Genomic DNA, 20434 nt, shown 5'->3' on the forward strand with positions numbered 1-20434 from the left:
TGACAAACTAACAATGACAATATTCCTGACTAACTAACAATAAAGATATTCGTTATGATATTCATTATTAAGTTGTTCCATTTCCTACCAGAGAAAATTAAATCGAAATAACTATAAGGTGATTGCCGAAAAGAAATCACGGCTCGTCTATTTTCTCAGTCAATAAAGGGGAATAATTTGAGTCAACAAAACATTTCAGCCACAGTTACTGTTTATTTTTGCTTTACAAAACAATAAATTTGGTTTAAGATGTCTGTAGCCCAGCAACCAAAGGGATTGTTTAGTAAAGCAAAAAAAATAATATCTTACTAAGTGTCACAGCGAATGGCTGTATACTTGCCAGCACACATGTGCAAACTTCTTAATAACCAACGATGGAGTAAACGACGTTGTTATCTTTATAAAAGTTCTGAACAATCTGCCCAATAATTATTTTCGTTAAAAAACAGAGCTTAAAAGGGAACATCAAAACACAATACAAATTTCCTTTAATCTCTGGAATCGATGATCACTGCTCTTAATTTTGATTGATCTGGCCTTTGACAAGAGTTATAAAGAACTAACTAACAATGAAACCAAGTAACACATGAATGATTTAAGAAATATCAAAGAAACAGATTTGTCAGTGTACAGTATCCATAATTTTTGACAGAAAAACATTTTTGCAATTCGTGAATCACTTTCATACAAACCATTGGTCTTTTTGGATTAATTGTCATCAAAAAACTGATTAATATAATTGATATTTTAGAAATCAAGTAAATTTTAAAACAAATATGTCTCGGAAGAAAAATATTTTTAAAAGGAATGGAAGTGCTGGAACAATGTGACACAAAAAAATGTGAGATTTTTTTTTCCTACTGAAATCCTATATTTGATAAGAGAGTAATAATAAATGACAACTGATAAGCCTTTTTGTACCGTAGTCTATAAGACAATTGTTTTGTGAAACAGGGTCCTGGTATAGTATTTTTAGTTCTGTAAAACATCTTTGTCATTATATTCAAGAATATTGACTGATTGTCTTATCAACGGTTTATATTGTACGAAAAATTATTATTAAGATTACAAATATGCTTTTATTTTAATCTATTTCGAGAACCAGCTTAAAAGCTGTACATACAAAAGAATTTAAGTTCATTGTTAACGTTTTCAAAAAATTAATTGGTTTTGAAATCAGTGTGTATCTTTTATGAAAATTTGATAATTAAAAAAGAAGATTAACAACAAAATCCTTGATAAGACTTATACATAAAACTTTAAGTAACTTTTTGATTAAAACATGCACTTACTCTCCAGGAGGTGGGCTTGGTTGCTGACTGGCAATGCTGGGCGCCGACTTGGGTGTATGGGCAGAGGGAACTAGGTCATCAAGGAGACTGACACCCGTAGCCATCGCCATTGGAGCTGCCATCCGCGAGCCCGCACGACTAGGCGGTATCGAGGCCCGCTTTAAGGGATCTAGAATAAATAACATTTTTCTTTTTAATTTCTTATATGATAAGGAAATTTAATGGTTATCACTGTAAATAAATTAATATACATATTAACCATACAAAAAAGTTTTTTGTATTTATTAATATAGAAAAATGTGAAATCTAAATAAAGAGGAAATAAGTGCATAAATTTAAATAACTGTTTACGATGAGAGCAAAATGTTATTTAAATTCTGATGGATTTTTTTTCATGAAAAATGAAATATGGTAACTGATGAATGAAAATAATGTTAAAAAATCATATAATTATCTAAATGATGCAACATTTGCCATAAATGATAAAAGACAATGAAAATATCATCAACACTTATTTTATGTTTCATTAAACTCACCCCATGAATTACTTAATTCTAGGAAAGATCTCGACAAAGTGTTTAACTTAAGTCCCGTTATGGGCCGGTCCCGGTTGATCATGGGCAAATACAAACTCCCAAAATCTACACTCCCTCGACTTTTAGGCATTTTACCAATTTTTCTCTTAATCACAATAAGTTAAGTTCTGTTTTTATAACAGAAAATATTTTATTAATATAGCTTAATTACAATTTACATGAATTGGAATGAAAACAAAACTGAGCTAAACATCTTTAATTCCAAAATGTCAGTTTCATTCAAATTCAATGCTGTCATTTGAATGACTAACACCAAAAGAAACACATAACTTGAAACTTGCATGCAAAAAACACATTATTTAAGAACCCTTTTTTTTAGAGTAAATATCCTTACAATAACACAGAATCAGTAATAAATATATTTCGAGAAAAAAGTTTCACAACTTAATGCTTTGAATTCAATTCCCATTATTCACTGTATAACTGGAAATCATGAGCATTCGCCACAGTGGTAAGAATGGAGAGAGACAGAGACAGACAGAGAGCATCAGCAGGACAGGTCCCTAGCAACCAGAAAACTGAGAGGGCACCTGCTAGCCGCTCCATAGCAACCAGTGAGAGGGAAAAATCAACTGCCGGCATTTTCCAACAGTGTGAAAATAATCGGATTATATATGGCTGCTCATTAAGCTTTCATTAGAACTAGACAATTAATGTTTTATGGTGTAACGGAAGGCCAGCTAGTGTAACCTACTGTCAACTTGGTCTAATTGAGGACACAAATGCTAGACTTGCTGTCCTTGGTTTTATTTGGTTAAAAAGAAATGAAAACAAGCATAGATCTATTGTTGAATTTGAACAAATACACAACAGGGACAGCTAAAAGATTTGGATGCCTCTGCTCCAAGGAACAAAAAAAGTTAGACCCCAAGAGCAGTATTGGGGGTTTTCTTACTTTTTAGTATAAAATGATGCAATCTCCTTGAACTCATACATATCTTCTACCAGATTGACATTAAAATTAACTTGGAAAAATATATTTATCAAAAAAAAGGAAAAAAAAGTGCAGGAGGAGGGAAGGGGATAGCCACGCTCCCCCCCCCCCCCACCACAACCACCAACACAATCCCCCTTCGATTCATTGGTGCATAGAAAACTGCTAGGACAAGGTGACATCCGGACAGTCATGTCATTGGGTTTGAAATAATTCCAGAAAAATTCACAAACATTATCTTGAACCAATAAAATTTGAACAAATTCAGTTGTAGACCACTGCACAGAACAACTACACATTACACCATCATTAAATATTCATACAGTAAAGAGAATTAGCAAGACATAAATTCAAAAGCCCGTTTATTATTTCACAGATATCTCATGAATCAATTGTTTCTGTTTCAGGCAATTAATAATTAAAGCCATCTGAGATATCGCATCAGAGAACAGAATCCCCAAAGGTAATTATTTTACAGTTTACTGAGGGTGTCACACTAAACAAACATTACAAACTAATGAAATATTTATGAAATATATTGTACAAGACTGCTGGTCGTCTTATCAGCCTATACAAAAAGCAACAAAGCAACGACAGGCTCATTGCATCCAGGAAAACGGGTGTGACAGCGAGACTAATGTCTGAATGGCGAGTCTGGATGCCATGATTAGGTTATTTAGGAATCAATAGCTAGATTAATGCCACACAACAGAGTAATACAGACTTAAGCAAGTGACAACAAAGAACGTGGAAACAAACATGTTGCTAGGAAAATTTATTATGACATGAAACGTAGTTTACTAATTTATCACCCAAAGACCAATAGTAAGCAGACAGACAAAGAACACAATACATAATGAAAGATTTTCAACACAAGAATTAACTTCGTTTGATGCTCTGCTTTTGTGTTAGTAAGAGTTACCACCAGCGGGTGCCAATGCTCGTCTATTTTCACAGTCCATCAAGGGGCGTAACTAGACATATATTTAAGCCAGGGTTATGATACTTAAGCTGCTTATCAAGTTAAATACTTATAATGTATAATTGTGTTTAATGATACTGGCCATATATTAACATATCTTTCACGATGACAAAAAGAGGCCGACATAAAGACGACGGCTATGACAACAGCATCACTTTTTCTCTCAGAAAACAGACAAGACCGAATAAGACAAAGTTAGAAGCCAAGACATGATTGATTACTGCGATCACAGACGGGCTTACACCGAAACAGAGAACTTACAGTCTGGGAGGTCGGCCAGATCAGGCAGGAAACGGTAAGACAAAGCTACAAGAAATCACGGACACATCTTACAATGTTCGACTGTTTTAAGACAACACTGTACTATAATTATGCATATCGTTGTACAAGTTCTCCTGATTGATTCTTAAGATAGTAGTCTAGTGGTATAGGTGTCTGCCTCTTACCCAAGAAGTTGTGGGTGAGATCCCCACAAGGAGTACTTTCTCATAGCCTCTAAATATGGACCACAGTACTGGTTTCTACCCAAGAAATGGACTCAGTAATATTTCTTCTTTAAGCTATCATTTATAAATTTATAAACACAACTTAAATATTGGCATCTTTCCAATGCAATTAGGATGCTTTTCCATCTTTTTGATGTAAGAGAGTACCTGTTTGTTCTCTTGCTTTATTCTGATTTCTATTGAGTCTTAGATACATACATGACTGTTCAAAACATTGTTAAGGTTAACAACGTTGTTAACTGGATCATTCTTACTTTGAATTGTTTCTTACTCATGTTTCATGGACACCCCCCCCCCAAAAAAAAAGTCATGTGATCTGCAGTTCTTTTCACAAATATTGAGACAACTGATTCAACTGTGCTTGTTTTATCTTGTTATAATTATTATATTATCACACAATAAAATATTTCACCTTTAATAGTTTACAACCATGCCATTAACAACGCTTTAAACTTTAACAATCGGCCAATATTGTATGCTCTTGATAAAACATGCCAAATTGTGACGATGTGATGACAACATCAATTGAAAACTTACAATAGTGAATAACATTCATGTGTTCGTAATGTAATCATGAAATATGGGAAAAAATGAAACTTTTAAACATAACAGTGCAGCATCACGGGTGTTTCTTTTATAATATTACTTGTAATAAACAATTGTTCGATTAGTGCACATGCTTCTCAATAAAGAAATCCAGGGGCTGTATTCAATAACCAACTTCTAAGATAAGAATCCAAGTGTTTTGATTGGACTGTAAAAATAACTGGCCAATGGACTGAATGGAATCACTGAGGCGTGTCTTAGGACAAGGATAAGATTGATATTGAATACAGCCTGAGTTGTCTCTACATTATAAGGGCATACTCTTGCTTTACATCATGCCAACAAGAGTGATTAATATTTAGAGGATAATTGTTTGTTTCAGTGTAAAATCACAATCAATTTCACCAAAAGCTTCACTAATTTATTTATAATTACCTTTTGTTATTTACAAAGCAAAATTGATTGCGAAATTAACAGAAACAAACAATTTTGTTTTCATTATATGCCTAACAAATGATAAAAGCCAACAGTTTATGGAAGTCTTTCATAAAAGCTTGCCAAATAGCATACATGTCATTACATGTCATTGAAATTGCATTCCAGTTCTTGTGCGCACTGAGAGTGGACATGATAACGGGTTAAAATCTCAAAACACTGTTTGAAGCTCAGTGAATTTAATTTTTATTTCACTGATAAATCTCTTTAAACCAATGAAAAGCATATAATAGAATATTGTAATAACATGTTCACATTCTAAATTACATAACTTTAATTTCATGTTATTAAAATAAACACACCCTGATGCTGCTGATAAGCCCACGACTTAGCATGCAAACTTACTGAACTACTGGTACTAGATTGTAAGCTACAGCAAACAAAAAATGTAACTAAACATAAATGGGTCAGTACACATTAAACTTGGCGCAACGAAGTTATTCGCAATATTAAATGATGGTTACATCAAATTTTTTATGAATCTTCAATTTCTAATCGCTTGTGCTTTCCTTAATTCATGTCAACTATTTTTTTCTAGAGTGAAAATTTACACTTGAAATGAGTTTGATATTTAAGGCAGATGAAAAGTGGAAAATAAATCATATTAATAAATGCAAAAAGACAATTTTGTAATAACTTATAACTGCTTATAACAAAATACCGAGAGTTTACAAAATTTGTCTAACCTACCAACATAGGTACATTTTGACTTATTTGATGATCAATAAAAAAAATGGTGGAAAATAAGATTTTGGTCTGAGCAAAGCTAAAACCAAACCAATCCATTGTTATGTTCCAGGGAAGTTGGCCGAAAAAAATTAGCAAGCAACTTTTTTTATCGTTTTCAATTTTGCTCAAAAACAGGAGCAAGGCGAATCAGTTTATTCCAATAAAATAAATATTTAGAATGATAATCCTGAACAATCATATCATTCTAAGTGTGAGTTGAAGAAAAACCAACACAACATATTCATTTTATATATTTTTTTCAGTCTGAAAAATAGGAGCAGTGGCTTTTAAAAAACAAACAAACAAAAAATGCGTTATTTTCTGAAAAAAAAAGATGCCAAAAATCTGTAGAACAAAACATCAATTTGGTGTGACCTAACACTATTTTTTTTTTTATTGTTTGTTAACTATTCTCCTCTAAATGTGCATGCACGAGCTAACGGCACAATACTTTTGTACATACCAGGTCTGGTATCAGCGTCCATAAAAGAGGGGCCAGCCTGGGCCACGTCCTCAGCACCCATCTCGATATGCCTGACAGCGGCATCCGTGGCCATATCATCGATACCAGGCCCTGAAGACACAAACATTGACCTCAAAGAACCGAGTCTTCCATGACATGATTGAAGAGGTCGGAGTCTGTTTCCGTCAACAGAAATTTTCCTAGTCACAGACCTTGGGTAATACCCAAACACACTCAACATTTCTGAATAGCTGGAGGGTCCAGAATTAAACAGCTTTTTGACCATTTTGTCTTGTTCCTCACTTATAACTGTTAACACAACATTAATGTTCTGCTTTGGTATATATTATAAATCTATTACCAGCATCTTTGCAGTGACAAAATTATTGGTTGCTATACTGTACAGCAAGTGGTGACACCTGCTATATTAGATTATAATAAACGCAATGGCGTCTAAGTAAAATGTCATTAACATGGCACTAGAAAACACATCATTTCTAACTTTAAACCAGAGTGCAATGATAAATGCTTTTTACATCTTTAAATATTGCACTTGAATCCAATTTCAATTTTGAAAATAATCAAAATTGTAAATTAAATTCATAGGGAAACAATAAAAATTAAGATTATTACAAAATAAAAGCCCTTGACGTTGAATATATGACCTTGACGATGCAGTAAAAATGATTTACTTTGGCATTTATTACCCCTGACTTAATTTAAAGAAAAGTTCAAACAAATTTATGCTTAGGCTTAACAAATAAAATCCTGCCCTACCCTTTCTTAGGCAACCAACCCTTAAGATGTTATTGCCAGCTTTTTTGTTGGTTATTTTTTATTTACTTTTTGGATACATTTTTGCAGTTTGGTACGTAGGAAATTAAGGAAAGACACGTTAATGCACCCAGTAACCAAGAACAAATTGCAACAGTTTTAAGTGTGAAAATGAAAAAGATATATTGACGTTCCTATACTATATTTAAGGCAGTTAAATCGGAAACTAACACTTTTTTTTAGACCTTATAAATGTTTATAAAGTGAAAATATAAATAATAATTTATGAGGTACTACTTTTATGGGGCAAGAGTCACAAATTTTAATCATGACCACACATTCTTTGTCTTCGATCAATATATTACATGTATGTACATATATTTACTTCCTGTCAATAGATACAGGACAGTAAATAGACCCTCGTAACAACCATAAATACATCATAACTTGTCTTCAATATATATCTATCTTGATGGCAAATCCGACAGATCAACAAAAGCCTGTGGAAGGTTCATTAGAACAAACCAAAAATAACAATAGCTCTTCAAATATATTCATTATCTTCAATATCTTTATTTTATCTTTTTCTAAGTTTGGATAAGGCTGCTTTGTAATGGATTATTGTGTACAACTATGACATGGATATTGAGCATGTAAAAGCCCATCATAGCCATGGGCTGAAAATTTGTCATCGAAAAATTAATCTTTGTTAAAAAATAAAACTATTAAGTCAATAATATCAAACTCATTGCCATGCGCTGAATATTTGTAATAAAAAAAATTCATTTCCGTTAAAATAAGAATATTAAGTCTGAAATATCGCAATTTAAATATATACCGGTATATATATTTGGCATGTATAAGGATAATGTATTAAACTTGATTTTAAGAACAAACTAACAATTTTGCCAGATACATTGTACCTATTTGCCATCCCTTTGTCTGGCTATGACAGACTTGGTTTAAACATATTTTATTATTGAAAGAAACATACAAAGTATGCAAGGTCATATATACAATATCAGATTATAGGATTGGACCGGAATTGGTAAACAACTTATGAAAGCCCTTTCCACTGACTTGACCTTACAACACCAGACTTGAAAGATTAATTATTCAAATTTTTCGAAAAGCCTTCTTGTGCAAGGGAGTTATTGTTTTTTGCAATAGTATAAGTTGTTATCTTTTAGTTAATTTTCACATTTAAATGATTTGATTGGTTTAAAGTAATTGTTGAATAAATATTGACCAATCAAAAATCATTTTAGCTAACTTTGACCAAACCAAAGAATTAACCAGTTTTATATATAATTTACTGATGGACTTTTCTACAGTCAAAGTAAAAATGTCTACCTGCAATAATTGATTGTTTGATCATTACAATAAAGCTCTACAGCTTTTATTGAGCTATGGGAGATTTACAGTGTGATACAGCAAGAAAATCTACCATGAGAAATATGACATATTTATCTGTCCAATAGCAGTGGTCAATATAAGTCAAAGCCCGCAAGCCTGGCCCTGGTAACATGCTTTCCGTGCTTGCTTAAATTTTGGATTTTATACAGCAGGGCGTGTTCAAAATTGCAGTTGCATATAAATTTTGGCTTGTTCATCCAAAAGACTGCTTTTGATGACTGCAATAGGTAAGAAAAAGGGACTGTTCAGGAAAATTTCATATGATGGCATGTCCAACATTGAGCTTTCTTTTCTAGTACCATATTAGAGAGTTTTTGGCAATAGATTAACCCCCATATCATAATGGCAAACAGTGTAGGTGGAGCTTATTACCGTTCAATGCGGTTAAATTTAAGCGTATTTCATTTTGGTTATTGAAACTGGTCTTCTAGAACATGGAACAAAACAGTTACATCACAAAGAACCCTCAAAAGTGATCATGTATAATTATAATGATTGTGGTGTGGGTGCATTACCTATTTTGAAGATTTCTATTTTTAGGTTATAATTCAAGTGTAAGATAACCCCACATTTTCAAATGTTTGGCTTTGCTTACCATCCATGCCGTCTGGGTTGCTCATATAGTTGACTGGTGGTTGGTACGCTTCCTGTTCTCCCATGCCGTTGTCATAGTCCATGGGGACGCCACTGTCCTGGACCTCAGCCGCCTCTTCGAGGGGAGGTAATCCACCATTAACATGAGCAATATTGGTGTTTGATATCCTGGAAAAAGGAAATAGAAATCGGCTATTTACTTTGGTGACTTAAGCATTAGAATTTGATGGAGACGTAGACGTAATGACAAAACATACTTGATTGTCTTTTTCTGTGAAATTTGATGGGAATATGCTCATAAAATTATAATCTGCCCTTTAGCAAATGATATATATAGACACTATACAACACTTATGTTACAAACAAGACATATATTTCATTATTATTTCTTTCTTAAAAAATATAAGGAAACTTTGTTTGTTTATCAGTACATACAAAGCCAGGAAATATCTTAAAACATTTTTTTACTATTTTATATAAGTTATATGGTCAATTCAGCAACCACTTTTCAAACTTACGACATGATATGAAAAGTTCATTCTGTTTCTCATGCATGCTTAGCTAAGAATCTACTGTATATAAAATTCTGATCACATGCTGTTTCAATGCAAAAACTTTTAACATTGAAACTTCGCTATAAAGAAGTACACAAGAAACTAAACATTTATAAAGACTGGAGTTATGGGCCTTGCTACATAAACTATGTAAGTATTGTCACTGGTAACATATACAAGTTTCATGCAAACATCTTCATGGTCTTTGAGAATAATTATAAATGCCAGAGTTATGGGCCTTGATACATATATATATACGGTATATATAAAAAAAATCACTGGTAACATGAACACCAAGTTTCACACAAATATCTTGATGATCTTTAAGAAATGAGCAACTAGGTTAAAGATGAAATTGTATGCCAACAACACACATGGCTACTGCTACATATATGAGTATTGTCACTAGTAGCATGTACACTAAGTTTCATGCAAATATCTTGAAACGTCTTTGAGGAATGACAAAAAAAGTTGAAATTGAAATTTATACCAGCAACACACACAGCTACTAATTGAGTGCTACATATATGAGTATTGTCACTAGTAGCATGTACACTAAGTTTCATGCAAATATCTTGAAACGTCTTTGAGGAATGACAAAAAAAGTTGAAATTGAAATTTATACCAGCAACACACAATGCTTAAGACAAGCTACAAAACTCTAACACTGCAGAAGCAAACATGCAACTTGCAGCAAAATTGGCAAAATAATTAATCATAATATTTCTTATATAAAACCTAGCAAGAAGCAGTACATTGTTCACAAACAATCTTAATTAAACATTTTAAAAGCTCCTTCCCAGTTTTTCATGTTATGTTCATGCAAAAATACAAATTCTATAAAATTAAGAATAGCAGTACCATCTGGTTTGTAGGTTCGAATTCTTCAATTTTCACGAAATTTTGTCAACACAAAAATTTGCTAAGGATTTCTCAGTGTCAAAATTTGTTAACAAAATGTTTCTATCAAAATGGAAACATACACCTAAATATTTTTACTTACTACAAGCAAAATTTAAGCAACAAATGACAGCAACCAAGATAACATTGACATTTATAGTTCCCATCAATTAAACATTTTTGGTTTCATCGAGTAATTCTCAGAAATTTTTGGATATTATTATTTAACCAAATTAGCAGTGAATTTGATTAAAATAACAGTAGTGTTAACAATGCCTCAAGAAGGTTAAGGTTCTCAGGTAGTGGAATTATTATTTTATGATGATAAAAAATATATTCTAAATAATTTCAATACTTCATAAGTTATTAAGGCAGTGTTATCTTTCATTATCACAGTAAGCCCCAAAGCCTTGTTTGGTCAAACTATTATGACATGACATGATTGTTTATACATGTAAATGAAAGCTTTGTGGCAAATAAGACTTATTTATAGTTATTGCTTTTTTTGCTTTACTAGACTGTTAAGCAAAAGGGCCTGGTGCGAGCCCCCCTCCCTAAAATTGTCCAAATTTACATCAAAATTGGAGAAAAATGATAAAATCAATAATCATACTCTCAAAATTCACCATTTTGGACAAGAAATTTTAAAACAAATTTTGGGGGAGTAACGTCACACCCACTGCCAACATTTTAAACCATTTGATTCTTGGTTCTGAGGGAGGGGGGAAAATCAAAAGGTTCCCCTTAGTTAACATCAATTCCTGGATCTGCCCTGAAGGGCGCAGCCGAAAATGTCTCTATATTAGCCAGCACACATGCATGAACCACTGAATAAAACCAACATTATAATAAAGACTTAATGGCATTTGGTGGTCAATTATAAGTAAGTTTAATGAAAACATTTAATGCTATAAGCCATGATAATCTGTATTACAGCACTATAATCTAAAATCTAAAATAACTTAAAGGGACTTGTTCATTTTGCGTACAGTCAAACATAGAAAAAATAAGTGTGAACAAAATGCTTGTTTCAATGATAAAAGGTCTTTTTAAAATTTCAATTTTTTTAAAATAAGACAAAAAATACTCTCTTTTATTGCCGAAAAGTGTTAGTAACGCCATTTAGGTTTTAAATTTAAAAGATCTTAGGCTTTGATTTATAATACTCTTTTCAAATGATTACTAGGTGTTTCTTCATTAAGTAAGTAACATATCTCAATTTCAACAAATTTAAAAAATATACATAGCCAGCATTAAAACTATGATAGAGTACCTTTAAATGTAAAATAACTGAAAAGTAGGCCAGACTTAATACAATTTTATAGCTGTTTAAACAATGCTAACAAGTATTGACCTTAAAGGGTGAAATCTATTGACTTAATGCTAGATATATCTACAGCTGTTGAGATCAAAAATAAACACTTTGTTTAAAAGCTATCTACTCTGTTTGTATTACTCTATATGTTCTCTAAAAGTAGTAAATTAAATTCACAGTCAGATTAAGGCTGCTCTAAGTGGTCCTTAAGCTAAATATTTATTATCATAAGCAGTGTCTTTGAAACACTGATATACTTTTGTTCATGCATTGTACACTTTTTATTGAGAATTAGTACAAGTTTTTTTAGAATTTATCTAAAAAAAATATTCAAATACACTGATTCCCCAGCTGTTATTCTGACAATAGTAGACGAATGTGCATCAGAATAATCAAGCCCCAATTTCTTGAAACTTTTTAAATCCCTTATAAAAATAGAATAAGATAGTCTCACATTTTTTGTTTTTCAATAATTTGCGCAATATTAACTTCTTTAAAAGTGTTTAAACTTTAGACAGGAAAATTCTTTATGATAATCACAATTTACCATTTTTCAACTATCAAAATTCAATTAAAGTACGTATTTTGGCTAATTGAAATAAGCTACATGTACTTAAGCCTGTCATGCTTATTAAAAAGATTCCAGAAATTAAGGGGCCTGTTGCACAACTTTACAGGCTGCTGAAGTATCTTCTCCCTCTTATGCTTTTTGAAATACGCACAACAATTTTGTATGACCGAAGGACGGACAAGGTAAGTCTATATGCCCAAATACACCCAAAATGAGCGGGGACATAAACACAACTAAAAATAACTTGTTTACAATACAGACGAATATGGTGCTGCATGTATATGTACACTCAAAGAATTATATAGAATTTAGAAGACGTTTAATGAAATTAAGTATACTCAACATGAATGAATCCAGTCCCTAAGTAGCCACGCACACCACGCATTAAACTACGAGTTCAAAACTAACAAAGTGAAACCATAGGTTATTTACCCTTTGTTGTAATTCTTTCTATTCATTGACAAGAAATAAAATTGTTTCAAAACAGTATGAAGATAGTAACATTTAACTATTTAAAAGCATATATCAAAGTAACTGGAAACATAAATTAAGAAAGCCTTCGATTTTGAAAAAAAATAATGACAAAATTAAAATTAATCAAGTTACAAATACATATATGCAAGTCAAAACTAATGTTAATGTGTAGATAGACTGAATATTAATATCCATTCTCAAAAGTATTTCCACAAATGATGAGATTGCCTTGCGATTTCCGTTTAGTTTTGGGTATATCAATTTCATACAAAGGCAAAATTACTAAATAGTTTGTTTGGTGTTATCAGACCGACTCACATAAATTCCCATATCGCTCAAGTTTTTAAGCCTTTTGGCGGGTCATTTTTTCTTTCTTTTATCATAACTGAATTTAGTTAGGAAGTGAAACATAAAACAGGAAAACCTACCTACCCAACCGTGAAAATGAGAGTTGGGTAAGACCAACATGGCCACATGTCTTAACTGATTTTGAGAGAAAAACAGATATTTGAAATTTTGTGACCTCATGAAGAAGGCTTAAGAAATCAGGCAGCTAATTTCAAATCTTGAGGTCACACTTAAAAGTTAAAAATTTCATAATCAGAGTTCTTTTCCCCAATATGTGAAGGGGTAGGGCTCATTTCAGCTAACCCCAAGAACAACCCTGTTTATCAATAGCAAAATCATGGAATTGTGGAAATACTTTTGTCGCAGGGTGCAAAACACTGTATTAAGGAGATGGGCTTACCTGGGCAGTATGAGTGTGTTGGAACTCTGGGCCCGAGACAGGCACCGATCAGACATCACCGAGTCCACGGTTCCCGGACGCTGAAACACAATGGAAAAAAGTTTGGCAAAGAGATATTAAAAATGTTTACTTTTTACCATGCCGTAACAGATCCTAATAAACACTGTCAACTGGGCTAAATGTGCACATGAGACGTATTGAAACCTTCTAGAGCAAGGATCAAAAGTTATAATTGGTCCAATTGTATTACATACTGTTTGCTACAAGCCAAAATATCGCAAAATTCAAATTCATTACCATTATTTATTAATAACAAAACATTCAAAAATTAAAATTAACAATTTCGTGACATTAAAAACCTTACATTTTGCATGGAATCCAGCAGTTTTCCTGATCCATCCATCTGGTTTATAAAATCCTTATAGAACTTCATCTTGACTCGGGAGTCTCGGATGGCCAGCTTGCCGATACCACTAAATGAGAGCTCCACATTTCTCTTTGCCCCTATGGCTCTCTGAACAGCCCCGAGGATCTCGCGTACACAACTCTCCACTGTGTCACGGTCATATGGGCTTTCAAATGACATAGCAGCATAGTTCAACTGAACAACCGGTATCTGACCTGAAAACATACAAATTAAATTGTCAGATGCAACAATCAATGAAAATCATAAACAGAAAAAATACAAAACTAGAAATGTGTCCATAGGACACGGATGCCCCCACTTCGATTTTTTGTCACAGAAAATAAGCCATAATGATTATTCAGGATAATCTGCACATATAGGATAAGTTGAGTTGAGTTGGGTTTTACGGCATCGCAAGACTGTATAGGTTATATGGCGCCATTCAGGCAGGAAAAAACTTGTTGGATCCACATCTCATTTACATCGAGATGATATTTTTTAAGTATTGTTGGGAAATAAAGGGCCCTAACTCCTAAATGATTAAAGCGATTTCCATAGCTATCGAACTTGATCAAGATATTATGGTCACAATCATGTATGTAAAGTTTGGTGAGGATTGGACACATACTTTTCAAGAATTAGATTGGAAACATATATTTTTGAAGTATTTTTGGCAAAAAAGGGCCGTAACTCCTAAATGACTAAAGCGATTTCCATGACTATCGAACTTGATCAAGATATTATGGTCACAAACATGTGTTTAAAGTTTGGTGAGGATTGGACAAACGGTTTTCAAGAATTAGATCGGAAACAATCTTCGGGACGTACGTACGTACAGACAGACAGACGTACGTACGGACAAGGGCAACCCTATATGCCGCCACTTTGTGGGGGCATAATAAAACTTGAGCCATATATTTCAATATATCAGTGCTATCTTGTATAATATCCCCATTGTACTAAGGTACCGGTATGTTGCATAAAACTAATACAATAAACAAATTTTGGTTCATAATTGGAGAGCTTAACACAAGACAGTTGAAACTCCATATAAATATAGATGATGTTGTGACTGTCTTGTTATGAATCCTGGTATTAGTGTGCATGATTAACACTGACAAGCCCCTGGCACATCAGTGAAGACAAATACGGTATTTATATGTCTAAAACATCAAACAATTGATTTCTACAGCTACAGTCTACAGTGTATAGTCATCAAATTTGACCTTTGGGTGAACAAGCCTTTAATCTTACACCAGCACTTGGAATCATTTTTTTAACAAACCGTTCTATATATAATATAGAATTTGAGCAAGCCCGGAATGAAATTTAAAAGCACTTGCGGGTTGAACGACTACTGCAGTCTTTTAAGAAAACAGTTCATTAGATACCTGGGACATGGTGTTTCACATACTGGAGACCCTGGGATTGAGCAAGCTTCTCTGAGATGTTGAACACTGGACGTTGTATCAGTAAGAATTTGTTGTTTCCAATATCGAGTTTCTTCTGGGTGAAAGTAAAAGTTCCCAGGGACTGAATTTGGACACCCTGTAAATAAATAAACACATGTTTAATGGAACCATGTAATCTACTTAAAAATACAAATTTATACACAATTCAGTTACATAAGAGAATAAGAATGTGAGGAAGAAAATTGCAGGTTTCACTGGAATTATATTGTAAACCATTGCAATAGCACCATTTAGAATATTTAAGAAAACAGTTTACAACACTCAATGTTTATTTTTTCATGAGACGTTTATGATGTGACACTGCAGAGTGGCCATATTGCATTTGAGTGGAAAACGGACTTCTGTATTTTGTGATATGTATAACAGTATTGCATGTGAATTTATGATGGGAATATAATAAATACATACATGTTTGCAAACATTATGTCACAGTTAAAAAAGAAAAAAGAGGTTTAAGATGCAATACCTTTTGCTGGCCCATCTGTTTCTCAACAAAGCTGGAGACACTTTCCCAAACAGCAGCAACATCTGGAAAGTATAAATGAAAAACTTATAATCGGTAACCTTTATGTGTTTTATTCACAATTTGGAAAGAGGTCAGGGACTTTGAGATAGGGGAAACATGCATTGCTTTGATTAAATTTATCCCAGACTTTATCAAGAATAAACTTTAAGAAATATTGTAAACAGGGAAAGATAAATTTTATTATTGGGTTTATTTCTTCAAGAAAACATCCATTTTTTAACACAAAAACTTTTGCCAAGGACTTTCGATGCCATAATTCGTGCAAAGTTTTACTCATATTATCTTTTTTAAAAGAATTTCTTATTTTTTAGAAATGGCATTGGGTATGGGCCAAATTTCATCCCGAAATGGTTCAGAAAATAAACAATCTTACGTTAACCTAAAGATTGTGGCCAAAAAATATGAAATAATTTCTACATATGGTATAGCTTGGCATCTTCTTCACTGATCAAAACTTCTGAATAAACTTTTTCTGTTTTTGTCGAAGCCACGACTGTGTCCATTCATTGCTGAATTAGCACATCATATCAGCTGTCAAAACTAGCACTGTAAGCCTTGCAATGGTTAAATGCTTATAAGGCTTGCTCAATGCCTCATGAGAACTGCCCGGTTAGCTCAGTCAGTAGAGCGTTGGACTGTTAATCGGACAACCCGGGTTTGATTCCCGGGCCGACCAGATTACTTGTGTTGTGATTGGTAATGAAATCCTTTCTACGACCATTCGCACTGTACCACTGTCCCTTGCATGTACAGAAGTTGTCAGTTCCTTGCAGAAGTGAAGGCACCTAGTACTGGTTCACCTACCAGGATAGGTGTGCGATGGTTGAACTGTCACTCTCGGACCCTTCAATGTGCTCACGCCGGGACCCAGAGTATAAACTACTAACACCACCTCATGAGAACCAATATGCCCTTGCATTTTTGCTAGTTCAATAAACTAAATCAGAAATAGCCTGTGATAAGATTTTTATATTGTTCAAAGTTAACTATATGATACTATTTTGCATATATTCGACCAAGAAAAATAAATTTAGGAGGAAAATGTGCCAAGTGTTGGATTCTCACCAATAACTTTTTAGCCATTTTTCTGCCTTTTTCTCACGACACTAAACAAGAAAGAATGAGAGAAAAAGTGTGCCCTGTGTAGGTTCAATATCTCAACCACCAGAACACCACAACTGGGCCATCTTAGCTGAAGAGGCAGCTACATGTAGTTCTCAACAATGCACATTAATTGCACATGGTGATTTTTGGCAGTATATATTGGAATTTATCCTTCATGTATATTATCACTGGAGTACTTAATCGGTGTTAGGAAAAAATGGAACAGGAATAAATGGAATGAGGGAATGAAATGCCTAAATGCAAAAACTTTTGTAAGAATCTGAAGAGGGCACAAACAAGATGCCGCGCTGCATTGTCAGGTTTCTAAACTTTCAGTGGTAATGAGTGTGTCTGTGCTCATACTTTCCAAGCTTATGCAAATACCTGTCAACGTCTTTGCATTAGGTACCTCAGATTCAGTTGAGCTTATGTTACATTTCTAATTTGATCTGTAGGTCACTTACCATCTTCTGACAAATTATCACGTATTGTCGAATATTTGTTTTTCTTGGCTTCCGCCAATATGCCTTGCATAACGTCAGTCATCCTGACAAACGAACAGATTGTTTAAAAACACTAGAATTATTTATTTTGCCTTGAAATATGATCCCATCATGTCAAGAAAAACTAGCTTCTTAGAGAGAAAACAACGTTGCCAAGGGACGCGCTATTTCATTGGTTAATAGCATTTAAAGAGCTAGCCTTTATAACATTTGCAAGCCTTTCGAATAAAAAAATAATGCCTGAGACATATGTTCGAATTCTGTGTTTTAGTTATTGTGTGATACAAATAATAAAAAAATCATCCCTGTTTAACAGATAAAAGTGAAAATTAATACTTTTTAAATAATTTGGAACATTATAAAACTAATTTATGTGTTTGTGTTTTGTGGTTACATTATACTATTTTCAAGGATTACTCATTTAGTCATAACGTACAAGTTAATAAGATATAACTCTATCGCTAATTTCTTCTTCTTCTTCCATATACTTAGCTGGGCTCTTCAGCGTAAGGAGCTCAACGGGACTAGGCGTGGTTAAAATTCGCATAGTGACGTAAATGTTAAGATTTTTAAAACTATATACAGTGTCATGTCTGGTGAAGAAGTGCCAGGTTACTCCGCTAAGAGCAACCTGAATGCATCTATGATGGGCGCAGATACCGTGCTAGCAGGTAAGAGGTTCCATTCACGCACTGTCCGTGGGAAGAAGGAGTTGCCAGTACCTGGTCTGTTATTCGCTCCTGGAATAGCCGGTGTTGGCCCCTGGTTCGGGCATCGCCACTTTGGAGGTTCCTGTCTGCGTTGATGTCTGCACGGTTGTTGCGGATCTTGTACATCATGGACAACCGGCTGTGTTTTCGATGCTGTTCGAGTGACTCCCAGTTAAGGTCATTTATCATGTTGGAGACGCATCCTGGGGTCTTGGTAGAATAGTCGTTGAAGCGGTCTGCTTTACGCTGGACCAGCTCAATGGCTTTGATGTGGTTTTGCTGGTGTGGGTCCCAGACGGTTGCTGCATTTTGAAGTGAGGGGCGGACCATGGCCTTTTATGAAGCTTCCTTGACAGGTGGCGTGCATTCCCTCAGGTTTCTGCGAAGGAATCCCAGTGTCCGGTTGGCTTTGCTTGTGATGTTGTGCTTCTCCCAGGTGAGGCTTTCAGTGATGGTGACTCCAAGGTATTTGCTGGCGTCAACTACTTCGAGTGTGTGTCTATGATTTTTCGACAACGAGGGGCGATTCTGTTGACAGTACACTTAGTGGGGTTGAAGCTCAGTTGCCACTTTTCTTCCCACTTTTCTAGTGCCGCGAGGTCTTCCTGGAGGAGTTTTTGCATCATGGTCGTTCTCGATCACCTTGAAGACTGCACTGTTGTCAGCAAATAACTTAGATGGTGATGATTTAATCACGTCTGGGAGGTCATTGGTGAAGGCTTAAAACAACAGAGGACCAAGGACTGTCCCTTGTGGAACGCCGGATAGTACATCTGCTGTTCCTGACTTTGCACCATCAAGAACGACTTGTTGTTTTCGGTTTCTTAGGAATGACTGTACCCATCATTTGACGTTTCCCCTAACACCGTAGTGGTCCAACTTGTACAGTTGGCGGGCATGGGGGACTTTGTCAAAGGCTTTGGCAAAGTCCAATAGAATGACATCTACTTGCTTCCCTTTGGCAGTGTTTGAGGCGATTTCTTGGATTGTGGTAAGGAGCTGTGTCTCACAGGAGCGTCGCTTACAAAACCGTGCTGGTTGTCGCTCAAAATGTTGTGCTCGTCGAAGTGCTGCATGACATTGCTGTGCACTATGTGCTCCAAGAGTTTGCACGTTATGGACGTCAAGAACACTGGTATATAGTTAGATGCTTGGTGTCGGTCGCCCTTCTTGAAAAGAGGGACTACCGAGGCATCCCGCCAGTCTTGAGGTACTTCACCTAGGTTGAGCGAAAGCTGGAACAGCTTTGCTAGGGCAGGGGCTAATTCTGTAGCAGCTGCTTTCAGGATGATGGCTGGAAGCTCATCAGGACCAGTGGCTTTCTTAGTCTTGAGGTTCATCAGCAGCTTGTGTACACCCTTCCAGTCAACTAAAATGTTCGGCATAGATGGTATGCCGCTTTGTCCCATGTATGGAATGTTGGTGGTATTTTCGCGGGTGAATGCAGAGACAAACTGATCGTTAAGAATGTTAGCTCTGGCTGCATTGCCGCTCTGGAGGAAACCATCCTTGTTCTTCAAAGGTGCAACACCAGTACTTTCCTGTCCCTTGCTTTTGACGAAGGCCCAAAACTTCTTGGAGTTGTCCTTGAAGTCGTTACTGACTGTGTCCATAAGAAATTTCTTGTTGGCCTTGCGTATCTGGTATTGCACTTCTTTCTGCAATCTCTTGTACCTGTCTAAGTCCCGTTTCTGGTTTGATATTCTCGCTTTTTTTTATATACTCTCTGGGTTTTTTTTTCTAATTGTTCTTTTAATTTCGGTGTTCATCCATGGGTTGGTGTGTCGTGATGTTGTAAATCCTTTAGCACTCACCAATAATTTA

At 34.6% G+C, this 20434-nt stretch overlaps 2 protein-coding genes across 5 annotated transcripts in view; both read right to left on the reverse strand.

The window, feature by feature from the left end:
- The window catches only part of LOC128239308 (coiled-coil domain-containing protein 81-like), a 33623-nt gene extending 15540 nt beyond the window's left edge, over nucleotides 1-18083 (reverse strand). For 2 of the 4 annotated variants that reach the window (XM_052955901.1, XM_052955900.1), the window contains exons 1-10: nucleotides 17862-18083; nucleotides 16234-16295; nucleotides 15687-15843; nucleotides 14254-14510; nucleotides 13890-13969; nucleotides 13100-13117; nucleotides 9329-9495; nucleotides 6544-6654; nucleotides 4066-4110; nucleotides 1293-1461 (exon numbers count right to left, since the gene is read on the reverse strand). In XM_052955901.1, the coding sequence (XP_052811861.1) occupies nucleotides 1293-1461; nucleotides 4066-4110; nucleotides 6544-6654; nucleotides 9329-9495; nucleotides 13100-13117; nucleotides 13890-13969; nucleotides 14254-14510; nucleotides 15687-15843; nucleotides 16234-16295; nucleotides 17862-17943 (1148 nt within the window). In that variant the 5' untranslated portion in view covers nucleotides 17944-18083. The remainder of the gene's footprint in view (nucleotides 1-1292; nucleotides 1462-4065; nucleotides 4111-6543; nucleotides 6655-9328; nucleotides 9496-13099; nucleotides 13118-13889; nucleotides 13970-14253; nucleotides 14511-15686; nucleotides 15844-16233; nucleotides 16296-17861) is intronic. The other 2 variants (XM_052955902.1, XM_052955903.1) reach the window with 2 other exon arrangements.
- Nucleotides 18084-18946: 863 nt separating this feature from the next.
- LOC128237685 (uncharacterized) lies at nucleotides 18947-20223 on the reverse strand. The gene is made up of 2 exons (XM_052953271.1): nucleotides 19621-20223; nucleotides 18947-19138 (listed from the first exon to the last, which is right to left on the reverse strand). Exons 1-2 carry the CDS (start codon nucleotides 20221-20223, stop codon nucleotides 18947-18949), a joined length of 795 nt encoding a protein of 264 aa, XP_052809231.1.
- Nucleotides 20224-20434: the final 211 nt, after the last annotated feature.

This window comes from Mya arenaria, chromosome 6 (genome assembly GCF_026914265.1).
Source record: "Mya arenaria isolate MELC-2E11 chromosome 6, ASM2691426v1".
In the NCBI taxonomy this organism is placed as follows: Eukaryota; Metazoa; Mollusca; class Bivalvia; order Myida; family Myidae; genus Mya; species Mya arenaria.

Bases quoted from the DNA above. Each gene is read 5' to 3' on its own strand.
- LOC128237685 (XM_052953271.1), bottom strand. From the start codon at position 20,223: ATGGACACAGTCAGTAACGACTTCAAGGACAACTCCAAGAAGTTTTGG. The intron at 19,139-19,620 runs GTGAGACACAGC...TACTGTCAACAG, and splicing joins GTTTTGTAAGCGACGCTCCT to AATCGCCCCTCGTTGTCGAA.